The sequence below is a fragment of the Callithrix jacchus genome, chromosome 9, assembly GCF_049354715.1.
Source record: "Callithrix jacchus isolate 240 chromosome 9, calJac240_pri, whole genome shotgun sequence".
NCBI classification, from domain to species: domain Eukaryota; kingdom Metazoa; phylum Chordata; class Mammalia; order Primates; family Cebidae; genus Callithrix; species Callithrix jacchus.
The window spans coordinates 126,183,013-126,201,728 of record NC_133510.1 but is presented as its reverse complement, the minus strand read 5'-3'; the positions used below and the strand labels follow the sequence as shown (position 1 = coordinate 126,201,728).

Here is an 18,716-nt window from a genome sequence, read left to right as displayed (position 1 = left end):
CGTCATGTCACCATGGAAACGGATGTGCGGCTTAAAGTCTTCAGTGCCTCAAACATGAGATTACCTGCATAAGCAGACAACTGAGCTTTTGGACACTGGGAGGGACATTCGTGGCAGAGAGATGCTTAGAGGTGACCCATCTCTCTCTCATAGTGCCACCAAGGCTGTTTCCTGCTTGCCACATTTGATTTCTTTTAAATCTTAGTGAGTACAAGAGGCAAGATTGGTTTCTGTTTGTTTTGTTTTCTAACAGCTTTATTGAGATATAAGTCACACACCACATGACTCATCCATTTAAAGTGCACAGTTCGGTTTTTTAGCCTATTCAGAGTTGTACAACCGTCACCACAATCAATTTTAGAACATTTCTGTTACCCCAAAAAAGAAATCACTCTCTGTTTTCACCTCAGCCCCCGGCAACCAATAATCTGCTTTCTGTCTCTATAGATTCCACTATTCTGGGCATTTTATATAAATGGAATCATGCAATATGTGTCCTTTTATGTCTGGCTTCTTTCACTAGTATAGTTTTTCCAGGGTTTATCTCTGTTGTATCATGTGCCAGTGCTCCATTACTTTTCCTGGCCAAATAATATTCCATTCTGTGGTAGACCATAGTTTGTTTTGTTTACCCATTCATCTGTTGGTGGACACTTAGATTGTTTCCAATTTTTGGTTACAGTGAATAATGCTGCCATAAATATTCATGTATGAGTTTTTGTGTGGACATATGTTTTCCTTTTCTTGGATATCTACCTAGAGTGGAATTGCTGGGTCATATGGTAACTCTATGTTTAACTTTTTGAGGAACCGCCAAACTGTTTGCCACAGCAGCTGCACCATTTTACATTCCCACCATCAATGTATGAGGGTTCCAATTTCTCCACACCCTTAACACTTTCTGCTGTGTGTCTTTTTAACCGTCCCAGTATGAAGTTTCCCCATGTATACCGCAAGTAAGTCATCTTGAGAAAGTCTTTGTAAGTGTCCTCCTGATTTCATTCTTTGCCTTCTCTAGAGATAGCTCTGGTCACCAGCACCTTCTGCTCCACCCAGAGAGCCCTGAATCCATGGGCTTTGGCTACTTCACACACACACATGCCACATGTGTGTGTACACATGCACACCTGAGCACATACAATGACATCCTGAGTGGCAGCTTCAGTAAGCCCAGCACAGGGGCACAGCCCTCAGTCCCCTGAGCCATACATCAAGCCCAGGATATGCATTTCTACCCTGGGGTCAGGGTCTTGGGCAGTAAGGGCCACTCCTAGCTGTCCCCTCCCTCTGGTGAGCTGGCCCCAGCCCAGCCTATGCTTCAAGCTGCCTACCTCACGCAGCTGTGCAGTAAACTCCATGTCTGGGCTAATGGGTAGGAGAATGTGCTGGCCCAGCCAGGAGACAGTCATACCACTGTGGCAGGGAGCTGGGAGAGCAAGCAGAGCAGAGCCCAACTTGCTTGGTCCTGGTGGGACTCTGGGGAGAGAGGCTTGGGCGGGGCCCTGGGGGAAGAAGCAGGGCACATAAGATCCCTGAGTGTAGATGTGGCATCTGGCCAGCACTCCTCCTCCAGGAACAGACCTCCCCCTCCCCTCAGTTCCTGCCAGACCAGCCACCCACCATGCCTGGCCCCTACTAGGTGGGTGGGGGGAGGGTCTGATGCACATGCTGATTTCTGCAGTTTAGTGCAATCTGTGGCTTCTTCTCTGTCTCTGTACTACCACAGTCACTCATGATCTGGGAGACTGGACTGTCATCTTGGGTGAGTTGCCTCCAGTACTCTGTGCCTCAGTTTCCTCATCTGTGGAATGGGAGCATGATCCTGCAACATCTCAGGGCTCTGAGGTGCAGAGGACATCAGGCAGGTGCAAAGGCAAGCTGTAAACTGAGACAGGATCAGGAAATCTCCTGCTTGGGGCTGTCATTCATGCTCTTTGCCTCCCCTCATAGCCTTCTCTTCCAGGAAGCCCTCTCTCCCTGCCTGCATTGGTTCCCAACAATGACAGTTGAGCAGTTGTGGCTGTTATCTAAATCTCAGCCCCAGTGTGCACCAGGAGTGCCAGTGTCTGATGCTCTGTGGATCTTCCAAATGGGCCTGGTGCCTATAGCTACAGAAAGGGCCTTCCTCCCCAGCTGCATCCTGCTCAGAGGCATAGTTGGGACACGGCTGCATTCCTCTGCCCTGTCCTTGTAGCCCAAGTGCTGATAGCAGTGGCTGATCCAGGACCAGAAAATGAGGCCCAGCAGAGAGCCGTGCTGCTTGGCCCTTCCTCACCGCCCTTTCCAGCACCTCTTGGCCATACCAGGAGCCTCTGAGCACTGGGAATGAAAGTTTTTCCAGGCCTTGTTCTTCACTCCATTCTTCAGGGGAATTTTGAAGCCATGGAGACAACTGGCTTTGGAGCCAGGGCAGTTCCCCTGTCACTCTTCCTTCTGGGATAAAGCCAGGGCATGGAGTCATGGAATGATGTTCCCTGTTGCTGAGTATACATGCATCCTGAGCTCATCCTGTGTATGTCAGCTACACGTGCTTGCATATAATTTTCTCAATAACTTAGCCAGTACTATTGCTTCTCCTCCTCTTACAGATGGGGAGATGATGACATATAAAGATTAATTTGTTAGAGACCACACAGAAAGAAACAGAGGAGGGTTTGCACCAAGATATTTGAACCCCAGAAACTGTGCCTTCATTGTTCTGTCACCTCCCTGAGAGGGAGCCCCTCTTGGACCCTGATAGCTGAAGGGAAACCCCATGCCCCAGACCCTCAGGGAAGGGCAGCTTGCTGTTCAGGGGAACAGTCATGGTCCTCACCTGATACTGCAATGGGGCTTGATTTAGAAACTGATTCCTAGGCTGTGCACGATAGCTTACTCCTGTAATCCCAGCATTTTGAGAGACCAAGGCACTCTACAAAAAAATAAAAATAAAAAAATTAGCCAGATATGGTGGTGTACCCTGTAGTCCCAACTACTCTAGGGAGAAGGATTGCTTCAGCCTGGGGGTCAAGACTGCAGTGAGCCTGATCAGGCTATTGCACTTCAGCCTGGGTGACAGAGAGAGACCCTATCTTAAAAAAAAAAAAAAAAAGAAAGAAACTGAGATTTTCAGCAGGTGAGCCTTCAGTAAACAGGGCCAAGGCCCCTGCGGCCAGTTGTTAAAGGTGTGTCTCCCTTTTGTCTGGACCCTGTGGCCTTTACCCAGTTTGAGCACAGGACAGGTCTGGGCACAGGATAAGGAGCAGACCTCAGCCCATGGGCAGGGTGGGTGGCTGCTCAGGGGCATGGAGCCTCTGTCCCACAGAGGTGAGCAGGATGTGGCTGAGTCATTGGTATGTGGAGTATGCCTGGACTCACTAACCACTTTTTTTTCTTTTCTTTTTTTTTTTTTTATGAGATAGAGTTTTACGCTTGTCGCCCATACTGGAGTAAAATGGTGCAATCTCGGCTCACTGCAACCTCTGCCTCCCGGGTTCAAGTGATTCTCCTGCCTCAGCCTCCCAAGTAGCTGTGATTACAGGCATGCACCACCGTGCCTGGTGATATATATATATTTTTTTTTAAGTAGAGACCGGGTTTCACCGTGTTGGCCAAGCTGATCTCAAATTCCTGACCTCAGGTGATACGCCCAACTCAGCCTCCCAAAGTGCTAGGATTACAGGTGTGAGCCACCACACTCGGTCTACTGACCACTTTCAACTGCATCCTGGCCTCTCCCTTCTCCCCTTCACCCTCAGCTACCAAGATTTCATGTTCAGAAAGCCACTAAGTACCTGGCCTACCTGCTGAGCATAGAGGCATCTCCTGCTTCTCACAGAGCTGGAGGCCTCACCTCCTATCTAAACCCAGGAAAGAACACCCCTAGGGGCAGCTGCCCATGCCAGGAGATCACCCATTCTCCATACACATACCAGGACCTTCTTCCTGGAACCCAGATTGGATTGTGCTCCTCTCCTGCTTAAATCCTTTCCTTCCCTTAGCATTAAAGATGTGATCCTTTTATGGCCAGGTATGGTGGCTCACGCCAGTAATCCCAGCACTGTGAGAGGCTTAGGCAGGTGGGTCACTTAATGTTAGGAGTTTGAGACCAGCCTGGCCAACATGGTGAAACCCCATCTCTACTAAAAATACAAAAATTAGCTGGGCATGGTAGCACATGTCTAATCCCGCTGTTCAGGAGGCTGAGGTGGGAGAATCTCTTGAACCTGGGAGGTGGAGGTTGCAGTGAGCTGAGATCATACCACTGCACTCCAGCCTGGGCGACAGGGCCAGACTCTGTCTCATCTGTCTCAAAACAAACAAACGAACAAAAGGCCCTTCCACTTCCTGCCTCACAGCCTACACCCCAGCAACTGAGTCCACGTGCTTCCAGGCCCACCTCCAGACACACCTTTAGCTCTGTCACCTGCCTCCCTACCCAGCATATCTGTCCTGTCCACACCTGCCTGGTGAGTGCCTCCCCACCTCCCAGCTCCCTTAGAGGTCACTTTACCTGACCCCCCCGAGGCTTAGTGAAGGCCTCTCCTCATGTCTTCTAATGCCTCATCACATGATGGTCGTTCTCTTTGGGGTATGTCTTCCGCATGCCCTAAGCCCGGAGCAGGGATGATATTCCTAAAGCAGACTGGACAATGACATCTCTTCCTTCTACTTTCTGTGAACTCCTCTGGGTAAGGCCTGCACAGGCCCTCCACTGGGTAGAGGATTTTGCTCTCTGGGGTGATTTCAGCTTTAAATATTTGGCTAATGGAGTTTGCAGCTATTCTGAAAGGAGAGAGGAGCCCTTGCTCATTCTCAGAGACCCTGCCGCCTGTCAAGAGTCAGCTAGTAGTGGTGTGCTGGAGCTTTGTCATGGAGATGGCTCTGAGTGGCAGGGCCCTCACTGGCCTGGCATTCTGAAGGTGGGGTGCTCTAAGCAGCCTGCAGACTTTTATTTCCCAGTTTCATTCCTAATTCAGGCTCATACCTGTAATGCCAAAGCTTTGGGAGCCTGAGGTAGGAGGATTACTTGAGGCCAAGAGTTTGAGACAAGCCTGGGCAGCAAAGTGAGACTCCAGTCTCTACAAAAAAAAAGTTTTTTAATTAGTCAGGTATGGCCGGGCATGGTGGCTCACACCTGTAATCCCAGCACTTTGGGAGGCTGTGGCAGGCAGATCACTTGGGGTCAGGAGTTTCAGACCAGCCTGGCCAAAACATGACAGAACCCTATCTTTACTCACAATACAAAAATTAGCCAGGCATGGTGGTGCATGCCTATAATCCCAGCTACTTGGGAGGCTGTGGCAGGAGAATCAGTTGAGCCTGAGAGGCAGAGGTTGCAGTGAGCCTAGATTGTGCCACTGCACTCTGGCCTGGGCAGCAGCGTGAGACTCCACCCCCCTCCCCCCCAAAATAAGAAAAGAAAAAAAAAGTAACCAGGGTGGTGGCATACTCCTGTAGTCCCAGCTACTCAGGTAGTTGAGTGGGAGGATCACTGGAGCCCAAGAGTTCGAGGTTACAACAAGCTATGATCATGCCAGTGCAAGGAAGAAAAGAGAAAAGAAAAGGAAAGAAAGGAAAAAAGAAAGAAAGAGAAGGAAAGAAAGAGAGAGAAAGGAGGGAAGGAAGGAAGGAAAAGGAAAGGAAAGAGGGAGGGAGGGAAGGAAGGAGGAAAGGAAGGAAGGAAAAGGAAAGGAAAGAGGGAGGGAGGGAAGGAAGGAAGGAAGGAGGGAGGGAGGGAGGGAGGGAGGGACGATGGCCTATGCCCATTAACAGTCACTCCTCATTTTCCCCATGTCCCCCAGCAGCAGGCCACCACTAATTCACTTTCTGTCTCCATATATGTTCCTTTTCTGGACTTTCCATGTAAATGGAACCACAGGATATGTGGTCTTTTGTGTCTGACTTGTTTCACTTAATATAATCTTGTCAAAGTTCATCCATGTTGTGGCATGTGGCATTACTTCATTCTTCTTTGTGACTGGATAATATTCTATTATTTTATAGAATGACCACATTTTATTCATTCATCTGTTGATGGACACTTGAGTTGTTTATGCCTTTTGACTGTTTTGAATAATACTGTAATGAGGCCGGGCACGGTGGCTCACACCTGTAATCCCAGCACTTTGGGAGGCCAAGGCAGGCGGATCATGAGGTCAGGAGACCATCCTGGCTAAAACGGTGAAACCCCATCTCTACTAAAAATATGAAAAAATTAGCCAGGTGTGGTGGCACGTGCCTGTAGTCCCAACTACTCAGGAAGCCAAGAGGAGAATCACTTGAAGTCGGTAGATGGAGGTTGCAGTGAGCCAAGATTGCCCCATTGCACTCCAGCCTGAGTGACAGAGCAAGACTCCATCTCAAAAGATAATAATAAATAGTAATATTTATAATAGTACTGCAGTGAACATTGGTGTACAGGTTTTTCTGTGACTACTTGGCAGCAGTTGGTGGTGGAGTCATCTGAAGGCTTGGTGTACAAGTAAGTATCTGTTCGAGTCCCTGTTTTCCGTTATTTTGGGTGCATACTCAGAAGTGGAATTGCTGGTCATATGGTAATTTTATGTTTAACTTTTTGAGAAACTGCTAAACTTTTTTTTTTTTTTTGAGATGGAGTCTCACTCTGTCGCCCAGGCTAGAGTGCAGTGGTGCAATCTCGGCCCACTGAGACCTCCACCTCCTGGGTTCAAGCAATTCTCCTGCCTCCTGAGTAGCTGGGATTACAGGCACACACCACCACAACTGACTAATTTTTGTATTTTTTTTTTTTGTTAGTGTAGACGGTGTTTCACCATGTTTGCCAGGCTGGTCTCAAATTCCTAACCTCAAGTGATCCACCCGCCTCAGTCTCCCAAAGTGCTGGGGTTACAGGCATGAGCCACCACGCCTGGCCTGCTAAACTATTTTCTTTTCTTTTTTGAGATGGAGTCTCGCTCTGTCGACCAGGCTGGAGTGCAGTGGTGCAATATCTGCTCACTGCAACCTCTGCCTCCCAGGTTCAAGTGATTCTTCTGCCTCAGCCTCCTGAGTAGCTGGAACTACAGGTGCCTGCCACCATGCCCAGCTAACTTTTGTATTTTTTTTTTAGTAGAGATGGGTCTCACCACACTGGCCAGACTGGTCTTGAACTCCTGGCTTCGAATGATCTACCTCAACTTCCTGAAATGCTGGGATTACAGGCATGAGCCTTCATTGTGTTTTTGATTAGCATTTTCCTAATGAATGGTGATATTGAACATCTTTTCAGGTGCTTATTGGCCATTTGTATATCTTTTTAGAGAAATGGCTATTCAAGTCCTTTGCTTATTTTTGAATTGTGTTCTTTTGTTGTTGACTTGTGAGAGTTCTTTATATATTCTGAATACAAGTCCCTTATCAGATACATGGTATGCAAATGTCTTCTCCCATTTGGTAGGTTGTCTTTTTCTCCATAGTATACACTGAAGTTTTTAATTTTGATTAAGGCCAGTTCATCTATTTTTTTCTTTTGTTGCTTGTGCTTTTAATGTCATATTTAAGAAAGCATTGCCAAATCCAAGGTCATGAAGATGACCTTGTTTGCCCCAGTTTTCTTCTGTTTTATCATTTTGTGATTTTCTTTTTTTAAACTACCATTTCTCAAGCATCTTCTAGTTTTAGTTCTTTTTTTTTGAGATGGAGTTTCACTGTTGTTACCCAGACTAGAGTGCAATGGCACGATCTCAGCTCACCGCAACCTCTGCCTTCTGGATTCAAGCAATTCTCCTGCCTCAGCCTCCCGAGTAGCTGGGACTACAGGCACGCACCACCATGCCCAGCTAATTTTTGTATTTTTAGTAGAAACGGGGTTTCACCTTGTTGACCAGGATGGTCTCGATCTCTTGACCTCGTGATCCACCCGCCTCGGCCTCCCAAAGTGCTGGGATTATAGGCGTGAGCCACCGTGCCCAGCCTAGTTTTAGTTCTTACATGTAAATCTTTGATTCATTTTTAGTTTTTATATGTGCTGTGAGATAGAGTCCAGCTTCATTCTTTTTTTTTTTTTTTTGAGACGGAGTTTCGCTCTTGTTACCCAGGCTGGAGTGCAATGGCACGATCTCGGCTCACCGCAACCTCTGCCTCCTGGGTTCAGGCAATTCTCCTGCCTCAGCCTCCTGAGTAGCTGGGATTACAGGCACGCGCCACCATGCCCAGCGAATTTTTTGTATTTTTAGTAGAGACGGGGTTTCACCATGTTGACCAGGATGGTCTCAATCTCTTGACCTTGTGATCCACCCGCCTCGGCCTCCCAAAGTGCTGGAATTACACCAGCTTCATTCTTTTACATGTTGTTACTCAGTTGTCCCAGCATCATTTGTTAAAGACTATTATTTTCACACTGGATGGTCTTGGCACCCTTCTTAAAAATTAATTTACTTTAGATATATGGTTTATTTCTAGACTCTCAGTTATATTCTGTCTGTCTGTTTATCTGTCTATCTTATGCCAGTGCTGTATTTTTTTGATTCCTGTAGTTTTGTAGTAAGTTTTGATATAGGAAAATGTAAGTCCTCCAACTTGGCTTTCTGGAGATTGTTTTGTCTCTTCGGGGTCCCCTGCAATTCCATATGAATTTTAGGATTAGCTGTTCCATTTCTACCAAAAACACTACTGGGATTTTGATAAAGATCACATTATATCTGCAGGTTATTTGGGGCAGTGTTGCCATCTTAACAATATTAAATCTTCCAAATCTATCAACATGGGATGTCTTTCCATTTATTTAGGGCTTTAATTTCTTTCAGTAACATTTTGTAGTTTTAAGTTCACCTCTTTTGTTAAATATATTCCTAGGTATTTTATATTCTTTCAGATGATCTTTTAAATGGAATTGTTTCTTAATTTTCTTTGATATTGCTCATTTCTGTGTGTCATTTTGTATTCTGCAACTTTGTTGAATTTATTTATTAGGTCTAACAGACTTTGGGGGAGATTTTTTTTTTTTTTTTTGAGGCAGAGTCTCCCTCTGTCGCCCAGGCTGGAGTGCAGTGGTGAGATCTCGGCTTACTGCAACATCTACCTCCTGGGTTCAGGTAATTATCCTGCCTCAGCCTTCTAAGTAGCTGGGATTACAGGCATGCACCACCATGCCCAGCTAATTTTTGTATTTTTAGTAGAGACAGTGTTTCACCATGTTGGTCAGGCTGGTCTCAAACTCCTGATCTCATGATCTGCCCACCTCGACCTCCCAAAGTGCTGGGATTACAGGCATGAGCCACTGCACTCCGACAGACTTTGGGAGAGATTCTTTAGTATTTTCCATGTATAAGATTATGGCATCAGGAAATCGAGATAGTTTTTTTTATCTTTCCAATTTGGATGCCTCTTATTCTCTGTTTTTTGTTTTATTTTTTGAGACAGAGTCTCACTCTGTCACCAAGGCTGGAATGCAGTGATGTGATCATAGCTCACTGCAACCTCCACCTCCCAGGTTCAAGCGATTCGCCTGTCTCAGTCTCCAAGTAACTGGGGCTACAGGCACCTGCCACCATGCCAAGGCTGGTCTCAAACTCCTGACCTCAGGTGATCTTCCTGCCTCAGTCTCTCAAAGTGCTGGGATTACAGGTATGAGCTACTGTGCCCGGCTGCCTCTTATTATTTCTTTTTTTTTTTGTCTAATTGCTCTAGCTAGAACTTACAGCACAGTGTTCAGGAGAAGCAAGTAAGTGGGCATTCTTATCTTGTTCCTGATCTTGGGAATCCTTTTAATCCTGGGACAGGTGAGGGTCAGAATATAGGACTTGTGTGTGCAGCACTAGACCTGGGAGAGGGAGTCTATGGCCCCTCCAGCCTCCTACATAAGCCGTGGCATATAGATTTGGGTATCTGGAAGTAACACAGGAGGAGTCAGCCTCATTGACCAAAGACCCTCCTCCCTTTCTACACCCCTGGGCCCAGTCTCCTGAGCCTCTTCCCTCCTGAAGAGTGCTCTGGCCCCACACACATCACGGATGCTTTTGTCCCTACAGAAGAAGAGCCGTAACGAGACATATGGCGAAGGCAGCGGCGTGGAGATCCTGGAGAACCGGCCGTACACAGATGGCCCAGGCGGCTCCGGGCAATACACGCACAAGGTGTACCATGTGGGCATGCACATCCCCAGCTGGTTCCGCTCCATCCTACCCAAGGCAGCCTTGCGGGTGGTGGAGGAGTCCTGGAATGCCTACCCCTACACCAGAACCAGGTGCGCCTGCTTTGGCCTCCATGTGCCTCCTACCTCCACATGCCATCTCGTGGGAAGCAACCTTGCAGCATAGATCCAAGGGCTGGGATCAGCCTTCAAACAGGCTCACCACTCCATAACCCCAGGGAGCACAGGCTTTGTCTCAGACAGGTGCCCCAAAGGTCACCCAGGGAAGGCACAGGAAGGAGAGAGAAGGATACACCCCTAGATGCCACCAGACTGCCCATACGTGGAGGCCCTGAAGGCATGAATCAAGTGAGGGCCGTTGAAGTCTCCTTTGCCATCCCAGAAGATGCAGGAAATATAAGCCCACTTTAGGCTCCCTGAGAAGGCTGAGACAGCCTGCTGGAAAGAAACTGAGGGTAGACCAGATGACCCAGAGGTCCTTTCCAACTCTGAGACCTTCAGCTGCTGTGACAGTGTTGTCCAACATCCCATGCTGAGCAGGGCTGTCCTTGGGATTCTCTGGCAGAGGGTTCTTCACTCTGTGCTCCCCAGTGTGTACTTCAGCACTGCTGATTTGGATAGATGGGAGCTGCTCCCACCAGCTGCCTACTGCTGAGCAGTTGGGATCCCCACAAATCTCCTGGGGCTCCCTTCCCCACACTGGTGGGCACCTGGAGCTTGCTGAGGGATCCATGGAGCTTGTTCCTCTTCTCAGTAGTACTTTCCCCTCTAAACTCATCTCCAGCCTAGAGAGAGACTATTCCCCCATTACCAGAGCTGGTTTCTTGGGGACCAGGGGTGGCATGCCTTGTGGAGCACCCCAGCTTCCTCCAGCTTGGCAGTATGCTGCTGTAGCTGTGCCTGTGTTCCTGCCATGCTATGGACATTGGACATGGGGCTTCTAGAAGCCACTGAGGATATACTGTCTCCCTGTCCCCCTAAATCCTTCCTGCCCCCACCCTGGCTGTTCTTGGGACAAAGTGGCAGTCCAAGAGGTGGATAGAGCAGCCGAGGCGAGTCTCGGCTATCCTCCACCCTCCTCTGTCCACTCACTGTCTCCACTCCGACCCAGTGGGTTGGGCCCTGGTGAGCCACAACAGGCCTCTCCAAGGACAGGTCCTGATGGGTACTTTCCTTCTCCCACAGGTTCACCTGTCCTTTCGTGGAGAAATTCTCCATCGACATTGAAACCTTTTATAAAACTGATGCTGGGGAAAACCCCGACGTGTTCAGCCTCTCTCCTGTGGAAAAGAACCAGCTGACAATCGGTAACCAGGAAGGGCAGAGCCCCACCGGGCTGTACAGTGGGTTTCCCACCACAGGCCCCTCTTGTCCAGCCCCTTTTCCCTATACCTCGCAGACTCCAGACCTGGCCCTGTCCTGGGCAGGCAGGTCAGAGGGCATGATAGGCCTCTTCAGCCCCATTCTTCTGATGTATACACCGAGTCCAAGTGCCTTTTCCACCCAGAGCCTCTTCCCTCCATCCCTTTGAGGGATCTCACTCCCCAGAAGTACCCGAGTGCTCAGAGAGCCATCTCTGGCTGATAGCCATGCACAAGTGCCCCGGGCTGATGGGGGCCTATGTCCTCTTGATGGTGGGTGTACCTACCCACTGCCTTCAGATGACAGTGACATGCAGGGAACAGGCCCCATTTGTTAAATCTTCATTTTTAAGAGAAGCCAGCGAGCCAGCGATAAGGATTTTCATGAGAAATCTCCCAATTACTAAATGTTAGCAACCAATTAAAAACCTTTGTAAATAAATGTGTGCCAGTCAAATAAAACACATATGTGGGCCAGTGCAGCTCAGCAGCCACCCACCTGCAGCCTCTGGGTGCAAGGCCCAAGTCACCATGGAGGCATCTCAGGCAAGGTATGCTGAGTTGGGGGTGGGTACCTGCGCCCCAGCAGCTGCTCCAGACTCAACCCCTCACCTTTGCTGGCATTTCCTGGGTCTGCATAACAAAGCACCATAGCGAGGGGCTTGCACAACATGCAGTTATTCTCTCAGGGCTCTGGGGGCCAGAAGTCTGAGGTCACAGTGTGGTGGGTTGGCTCCCCCGGGGTAGACGCTGTTCAGGCCCCTTCAGTTTCTGTGCTTGCCGGCAGTCCTTGGTGCTCCTTGACTTGTAGATGCACCCTTCCAATCTCTGCCTCAGTCATCACATGGTCACTCCCCTCTGTGTCTGTCTGCCTCTGTTTCTCCTCTTCTTATAAGAACACCAGTCATACTGGGTTAGGACCCAGCTTAATGGCCTTACTTTTAACTTGATTATCTCTTTGAAAACCTTACCTCCAGATAAGATCACATTTTGAGGCACTGGGTTTAGGGTTTCAGCATAGGACTTGGGGTGGTGGGCAGACATAGCGTTTCCCATAGCAGGCAGCCCTGACACTGCCAGAGCTCTGCAGGCTCCCTCTGAGGTCAGCTGTTGTGGGTCCTAAGTTTCTAAGACATTTCCCTGCACAGCTTTTGCCGGCCTGCATGGGCAGGGCATGTGGTCTGCTCTGGGAAGAGCGCTCATCCCTCCTGGCATTCCATGACGCTCAGACTCGCTCCTGACCCCGCTGATTTTGGTGGAGCTGATGTCTGTGTCTGCAGTCTGTAGCCTGGATACAGAGGGGCCCATGTTTTGGAGAAAATGAGGCAACCAAGGGCCTGGCTAGAGCAGACTCAACCATAAAAAAGGGCTCTGTGAGCCACAAACCTGGGGCTTTTTCTCACCAAGTGAGTGCCCCAGTCCTGTCCAACACACATGTGCCTCAGGAGTGAGCACATAGGATGGCTGCCACCATTGTGGGAGGAGGCCACGGGAGGGCTCTGAGATGCCCCTGTGGAGGGGAAGCCTGTGATCACAAGTGGTCTCTCCTACATCCTGCCCAGAGCTATCACCCCTCTTCTTGTCACCCTCACCAAGTCCTGTCAGCTCCTAACCCTGTTTTCTGCACCCCTACCTCTGTGGCATCTGCCCCTGCTCTCAGGCCCAGCCTGGAGCAAGCTTGGCCAGACACCCGCTTTGGGCGTCTTCAGACATCTGTTACATCTATTCTGTCCAGAAAGGCTTTCCCAACAGGCCAGCTTACCTGTGTCCCTCTCAGTCTCAGAACTATACTTGGGCTCCCTCTGCCCTCAGGGCACTGTCTGGGCTCCTAGCTTGGCAAGAAATGGCCGGAATGTCCAGGGCATCCCCACTGCCTCTGTGACTGCTGCCACCCTTCTCCCCATGCAGACACCCTGGTGGTTCCTTCTCCAGAGCCCTCCACCTCTTGTTCAAAGGTGGGTGCTGCTGCGACATTCTTGACCTCTCTATTCCACCTCTCTAGCTGAAACACCATCTTTCTGGGAAGCTTTTCCCAGCCTTCTATTCTGTTTCCCACACCCCACATTCTTAATGGAAATTCGTCTCCCCGTTGTTTCCTCATTGCCTTATTTATCTGCTTTACTGAGAGGTAGGGTACACTCAGAACATGGGTTTTGCTGAAATGACATGAAAAGGTAAGAAGGGGCCAGGCACACTGACTCACACCTGTAATCTTAGCACTTTGGGAGGCTGAGGTGGGAGGAGTATTTGAGCCTGGACAACACAGCAAGATCCTTTTCTGTATGAATGAATGAATGAATGAATGCACCGAGGAAATTGCAGGCCCCACTGTCAGAGATTTTGAGGTCAGAGCTGCCCAGGGCATGATCCTCTCTCCCCAGAGTCCCTCTGGCAGGGCAAGTCCCAGAGTCCTGGGAGGATTTGAGGATAGAGGAACATGGAGAGGAGATGGGGGTGAGGTTGAGGTCAGGGCAGTAGTGGCCACTCTAAGGGTTTCCCCACAGACTTCATCGACATTGTCAAAGACCCTGTGCCCCACAATGAGTATAAGACAGAAGAGGACCCCAAGCTGTTCCAGTCAACCAAGACCCAGCGGGGGCCCCTGTCTGACAACTGGATCGAGGAGTACAAGAAGCAGGTCTTCCCCATCATGTGCGCATACAAGCTCTGCAAGGTGGAGTTCCGCTACTGGGGCATGCAGTCCAAGATCGAGAGGTTCATCCATGACACCGGTGAGCACACCCTTCGCCGGTGGGCAGTGGCCAGGCTACCCAGCCCCTCTGTCTCCTGTTACCTGCCTGTCTGCCTCCCCTCTCTGCATGTCTGCCTGGGAGTCTGAGTTTCTATTTTGCTCTGGAAAGGTGACACCAAAGCCCACGTCCAGCTTCCCCACTCCCCACAACCATGGGTTATCTTGTGCATCCATTAATACTTATTGAGCACCTGCAGAGACAAGCAATGTGTGTTGTTGGATGAAGAAGCCCTAGGCACTGTCCCCGGACATTTCTGACCTGGTTTGCATTTGATACCTCACAGGGCTGAGTAGCCCCTGGGGACAGCTTCCCTGTTGCTCACCTGGGCCTCTGGGCTCCCAGGCCTTTGTTTCCTCTACTCAAGGAAGCCCAGACCCCAGGGCCACAGTGCAGCCTCCCTCACTGGGCTGGAAGCCCCCAGGAGCAGAGTGTCTCAGACATCATAGTGGCCTTCACACCCATACCAGCCTACCAGAGTAGATGCCCATGGAACAGGTAGACAGCAGGTAACCTGGGGGTCCTGGCCCAGTGACTGTCATTTTCTCACCTAGAGCCCTCAACCCCATTCTGCCGAGGTCATAGTATGATGTCAGTGCCAAAGGCTGGTTCTAGTCCCTGAGGCCCATGACACAAAGGACACTCCAGCCAGACACCTTGTGATGCCATGAGCAAGGGTAACTTAATTTAATGAACAGAGCCACACTGTTGACAGTGTACATCACACTTGTCACATAGGTTCATGATGACCCACGAGGGTGGGCATTGTCTTGCCACTTATGCAGGAGGAAACAAAGACCCAACACTGGGGCTGAACCAGATCTGTCTCCCATCCCAGCCACCCTTGTCCTGAATTAACATCCTCCTGTTGTTAGCATCAGCAAGGGGGTTGTCCTGCTAGACAGCTGTGTTCAGTGTTGGGGGTGGGATCCGAAGGGAAGGGTGGGTGTGTACCAGAAAGAGGTGGGGTCTGAGGAGGCGGTCTTCCACGTGGAGAAGCGAAGACTTGGACAGGGCCTCGACAGGAATGATGGCATTACAGCTCCATCCCCAGGGCAGAACCCTCAGACACATCGTCCACCATCCTTTTTCCAGAAGAGCTGTTGCAGTGTCAATCAGCAGCTGGGGGAGGTAGCAGGAAGAGAGGGAGGTCATCCCATCCATTGAGCGAGATACATTCCTGCAATCTGCATCTCTGATTCCGTGGGAGCTTAGATTGGCCCAAACTTGCCTCTCCTCACTACCCAGGGCTCACAGACTGGGTCCTGCAACCCCAGTGCTGAAGTCTTAAAATGGGAATGGTGGTTCTCACTTCCCAGGGAATATGAGGAGGCGAGGAACATGTGGGAGGGGCTCCCCAATCCTGGGCAGTACATCCCCTACCACCCTTCTGGACTTCCAGAAACCTGAATGCATCAGCGCTGGTGACTTGTCCCGCCCTCTCCTCAAGGCTTCTCTAGGTTCAGCCCTGCACAGGACACCCAGCAGACCTACTTAGGCTGCAGCTCCTGCCACTCCAGATTTGTGGGTTCCTCAGTCCTCCCCACCCCTACATAGCCGCTGAGATCCTGGCCAAGCTGCAGACTCCTCAGCTCCCTGAAAATCAGCTTTCCCCTCAGGAAGCAGGAGCCTGAGCCTAGAGAAGAAAGAAGTCAACTTTAGAGTCCAGGCCTGACTCTGCCACGCAGTGGCTCTTTGGTCTCTTAGCCTCTTTGAGCTTTGCTTTTCTTTTCTGTAAAATGGGTGTAATGACACCAATCATATAGGACTGTTGTGGGCCGAGACTGTGGGTTCAGAACTGAGGATGGGGTATGGCACATAGCTGGGGCTTGATGACACCTGTGAGTACTAGTCCTTTAATATCACAGAGATGATCTCGTGAACTCATGTGAGCTGCGCTGGGCTTCTTGGGGGCCTTGAGAAGGTGACTTCTTGGAGTTGGGACAGCTCTCAGCTGTCCTCATTACTGCCTGGTCCCAGAGTAGTGCATGTCCCAGCCTTTCTAGTCACCCCAGGAGGAGGAATTTCCTTATATAGAGTAGAGCAAAGGATGTGGCCTTTCCTGGCAGCAGACAGTCCCAGAAAAAGAAACTGAGGCTCTTTAGTGTGCCACGCCTGAGTTCACCCCTGGGGCTTGGGCAGGGGATGCAGGGCTCCATCCCACAGAGGTATCTTTAATAATGGATGGGATTTAGAAAGGCAAGCTCAGCAAAACCAAGGTGGGAAGTGAGAAAGTAGGAAAAAAGGGTACACAGAAGACTAGCTTAGGAGCCTGGCGCAGCCCGACTGCTCGAAAAGCCGCTCAGCATGCTCTATGGGAGGCGGGGGTACATGCCCTGAGATTGCTCATCCTGGTTTGTCCCTGGATAAATCCCCATGCCTGTTCTTGAATGTTCAGAGCAGCAGGTTTGTGAATGCAAAATGGAGAAACAATGCAAATTAGCTAAAGGCCCATTGGCAGGAAAAGGAATCAATGAAATGTGACATTTTACACACACACGGACACCACACAGTCCCAGTATGATGAGCCAAAGCCCCATGCACGCATCTATGGGCAAAACTCACCCAGAGAAGCAAGTGGCAGAAAAATACAGCATGACACATAGATGTGACTTTCAGCACCAGCCACACCAGCACAATACAGTGTGCAGGAAAACACATCTGTGTGCTGAGACCAGAAGGCAAAGCACATGACAAGCAAAATGCAGGGTTGACTCTCAGGCCGGGCAGGTGGAGGGCCCCCTGTCGCTGGTGATGGTGTGTTCCTTCACCGGGGGTGTGGATGTGGATGTCTTGTTGCTTTTTAATGTTTTTCAAACAGCTTTGCTGAGGCGTAATTTTAGATACCATATGATTCACCGAGTTTAAGATAACAGTTTGATAATTTTTGGTATTTTCACAGCTAGGCATAACTTCAGAGCATTCATCACCCCAGAAGGCCCTTTGTTTCCTTTTCATGGTCATCTCCATCCTACCTTGGCCCAAGGCAGTCCCCAGTCTGCTTTTTATCTTTGTGATTCTATTATTATTATTTTGAGACAGGGTCTTACTGTGTCACCCAGGCTGGAGTGCAGTGGCACAATCATGGCTCACTGCAGCCTTAAACTCCTGGGCTCAAGCGATTCTCCCATCTCAGCCTCCCAAGTAGCTGGGACCACAGACATATACCACCATGGCTGGCTAATTTTGTTGTCTTTTTTGGTAGAGATGAGGGTCTCCCTGTGTTGTCCAGGCTGGTCTCAAACTCCTGGCCTCAAGCCATCCTCTCACCTCATCCTCCCAAAGTGCTGGGATTACAAGTGTGAGCTACCATGCCTGGCCCTTTAATTATTTTTTTATACTTTAAAAGGTATATTATTTTACCTTATTCTACATCTTAATTTATATGTATAATATATTATCATATACCTCATGTACATAATATATTCTACTAAAAGCATTTTTTTTTAAAACAAAAGAATGACCAACCCAGTATGAACTTGAACTTGGTTTTCCATGGGAAATTTATCAGGAAAAATATACCAGACACTGAGACAAGAGACTCTCAGGAAGTCCTATTCTACCTCCTGTGTGGCAGGAATCCCCCAGAAAATTAACTGTGGCTTCTTATTTATTTATTTAGAGACAGAGTCTCACTCTGTCACCCAGGCTGGAGTGCAGTGGCACAATCATAGCTCACTGCAGGCTTAAACTCCTGGGCTCAAGTGATCCTCCCACCTAGGTCTCCAGAGGAGCTGGGACTACAAGCATGCACCACCATGCCTAGGTTATTTATTTATTTATTTTAGACACACGGTCTTGTTTCCTTGCCCAGGCCGATCAGGAATTCTTGGGCTCAAGCTGTCCTCCCACCTCATCCTTCCAAAGTGTTGGAATTACAGGCATAAGCCACTACATCTTTCCAACTATGGCTTCTGACCAGACACATTGCTTTGGGAGGCCTCTCCACTCTAATTATAAAATCACTGTGAGCTTGTGAGACCATCTGTGAGCCAGTCCCCTCATTTTATAAATGGGGAAACTGAGGCACAGACAGGCAGTGACTTGAGCCTGACCTGCAGCCTAAGTGCAGCTTTCCAAAGCCCCCACCTAGGCCCCACACCCCTGTGCAGTCTCCTTTGCTGACCTCCCTCCCCTCACCTCTCTCCCTCTCTGATCCCCGTGGGGCACAGGCCTTCGGAGAGTGATGGTACGGGCCCACCGGCAGGCCTGGTGCTGGCAGGACGAGTGGTATGGGCTGAGCATGGAGAACATCCGGGAGCTGGAGAAGGAGGCGCAGCTCATGCTCTCCCGCAAGATGGCCCAGTTCAGTGAGGATGGTGAGGAGGCCACGGAGCTCGCCAAGGACGAAGCTTCCCCAGACAAGGCCTCTGGGGAGCCCCCAGAGCCCAGCAGCAGCAACGGGGAGCCCCTGGTAGGGCGGGGCCTCAAGAAACAGTGGTCCACATCCTCCAAGTCATCTCGGTCATCCAAGCGGGGAGGTGAGACCCTGCGCCACCTGCCACCCACACTCAA

The 18,716-nt window shown here is 49.7% G+C and overlaps 1 protein-coding gene across 44 annotated transcripts in view; it reads left to right on the top strand.

Annotated features, from left to right (window-relative positions):
* The window catches only part of PITPNM2 (phosphatidylinositol transfer protein membrane associated 2), a 167,271-nt gene that overhangs the window by 127,251 nt on the left and 21,304 nt on the right, over nt 1–18,716 (top strand). For 39 of the 44 annotated variants that reach the window (XM_078337577.1, XM_078337576.1, XM_078337578.1 and 36 more), the window contains 4 exons: nt 9,969–10,183; nt 11,276–11,397; nt 13,956–14,183; nt 18,374–18,682. In XM_078337577.1, coding sequence (XP_078193703.1) covers nt 9,969–10,183; nt 11,276–11,397; nt 13,956–14,183; nt 18,374–18,682 — 874 coding nt within the window. The remainder of the gene's footprint in view (nt 1–9,968; nt 10,184–11,275; nt 11,398–13,955; nt 14,184–18,373; nt 18,683–18,716) is intronic. The other 5 variants (XM_078337603.1, XM_054239050.2, XM_078337604.1 and 2 more) reach the window with 3 other exon arrangements.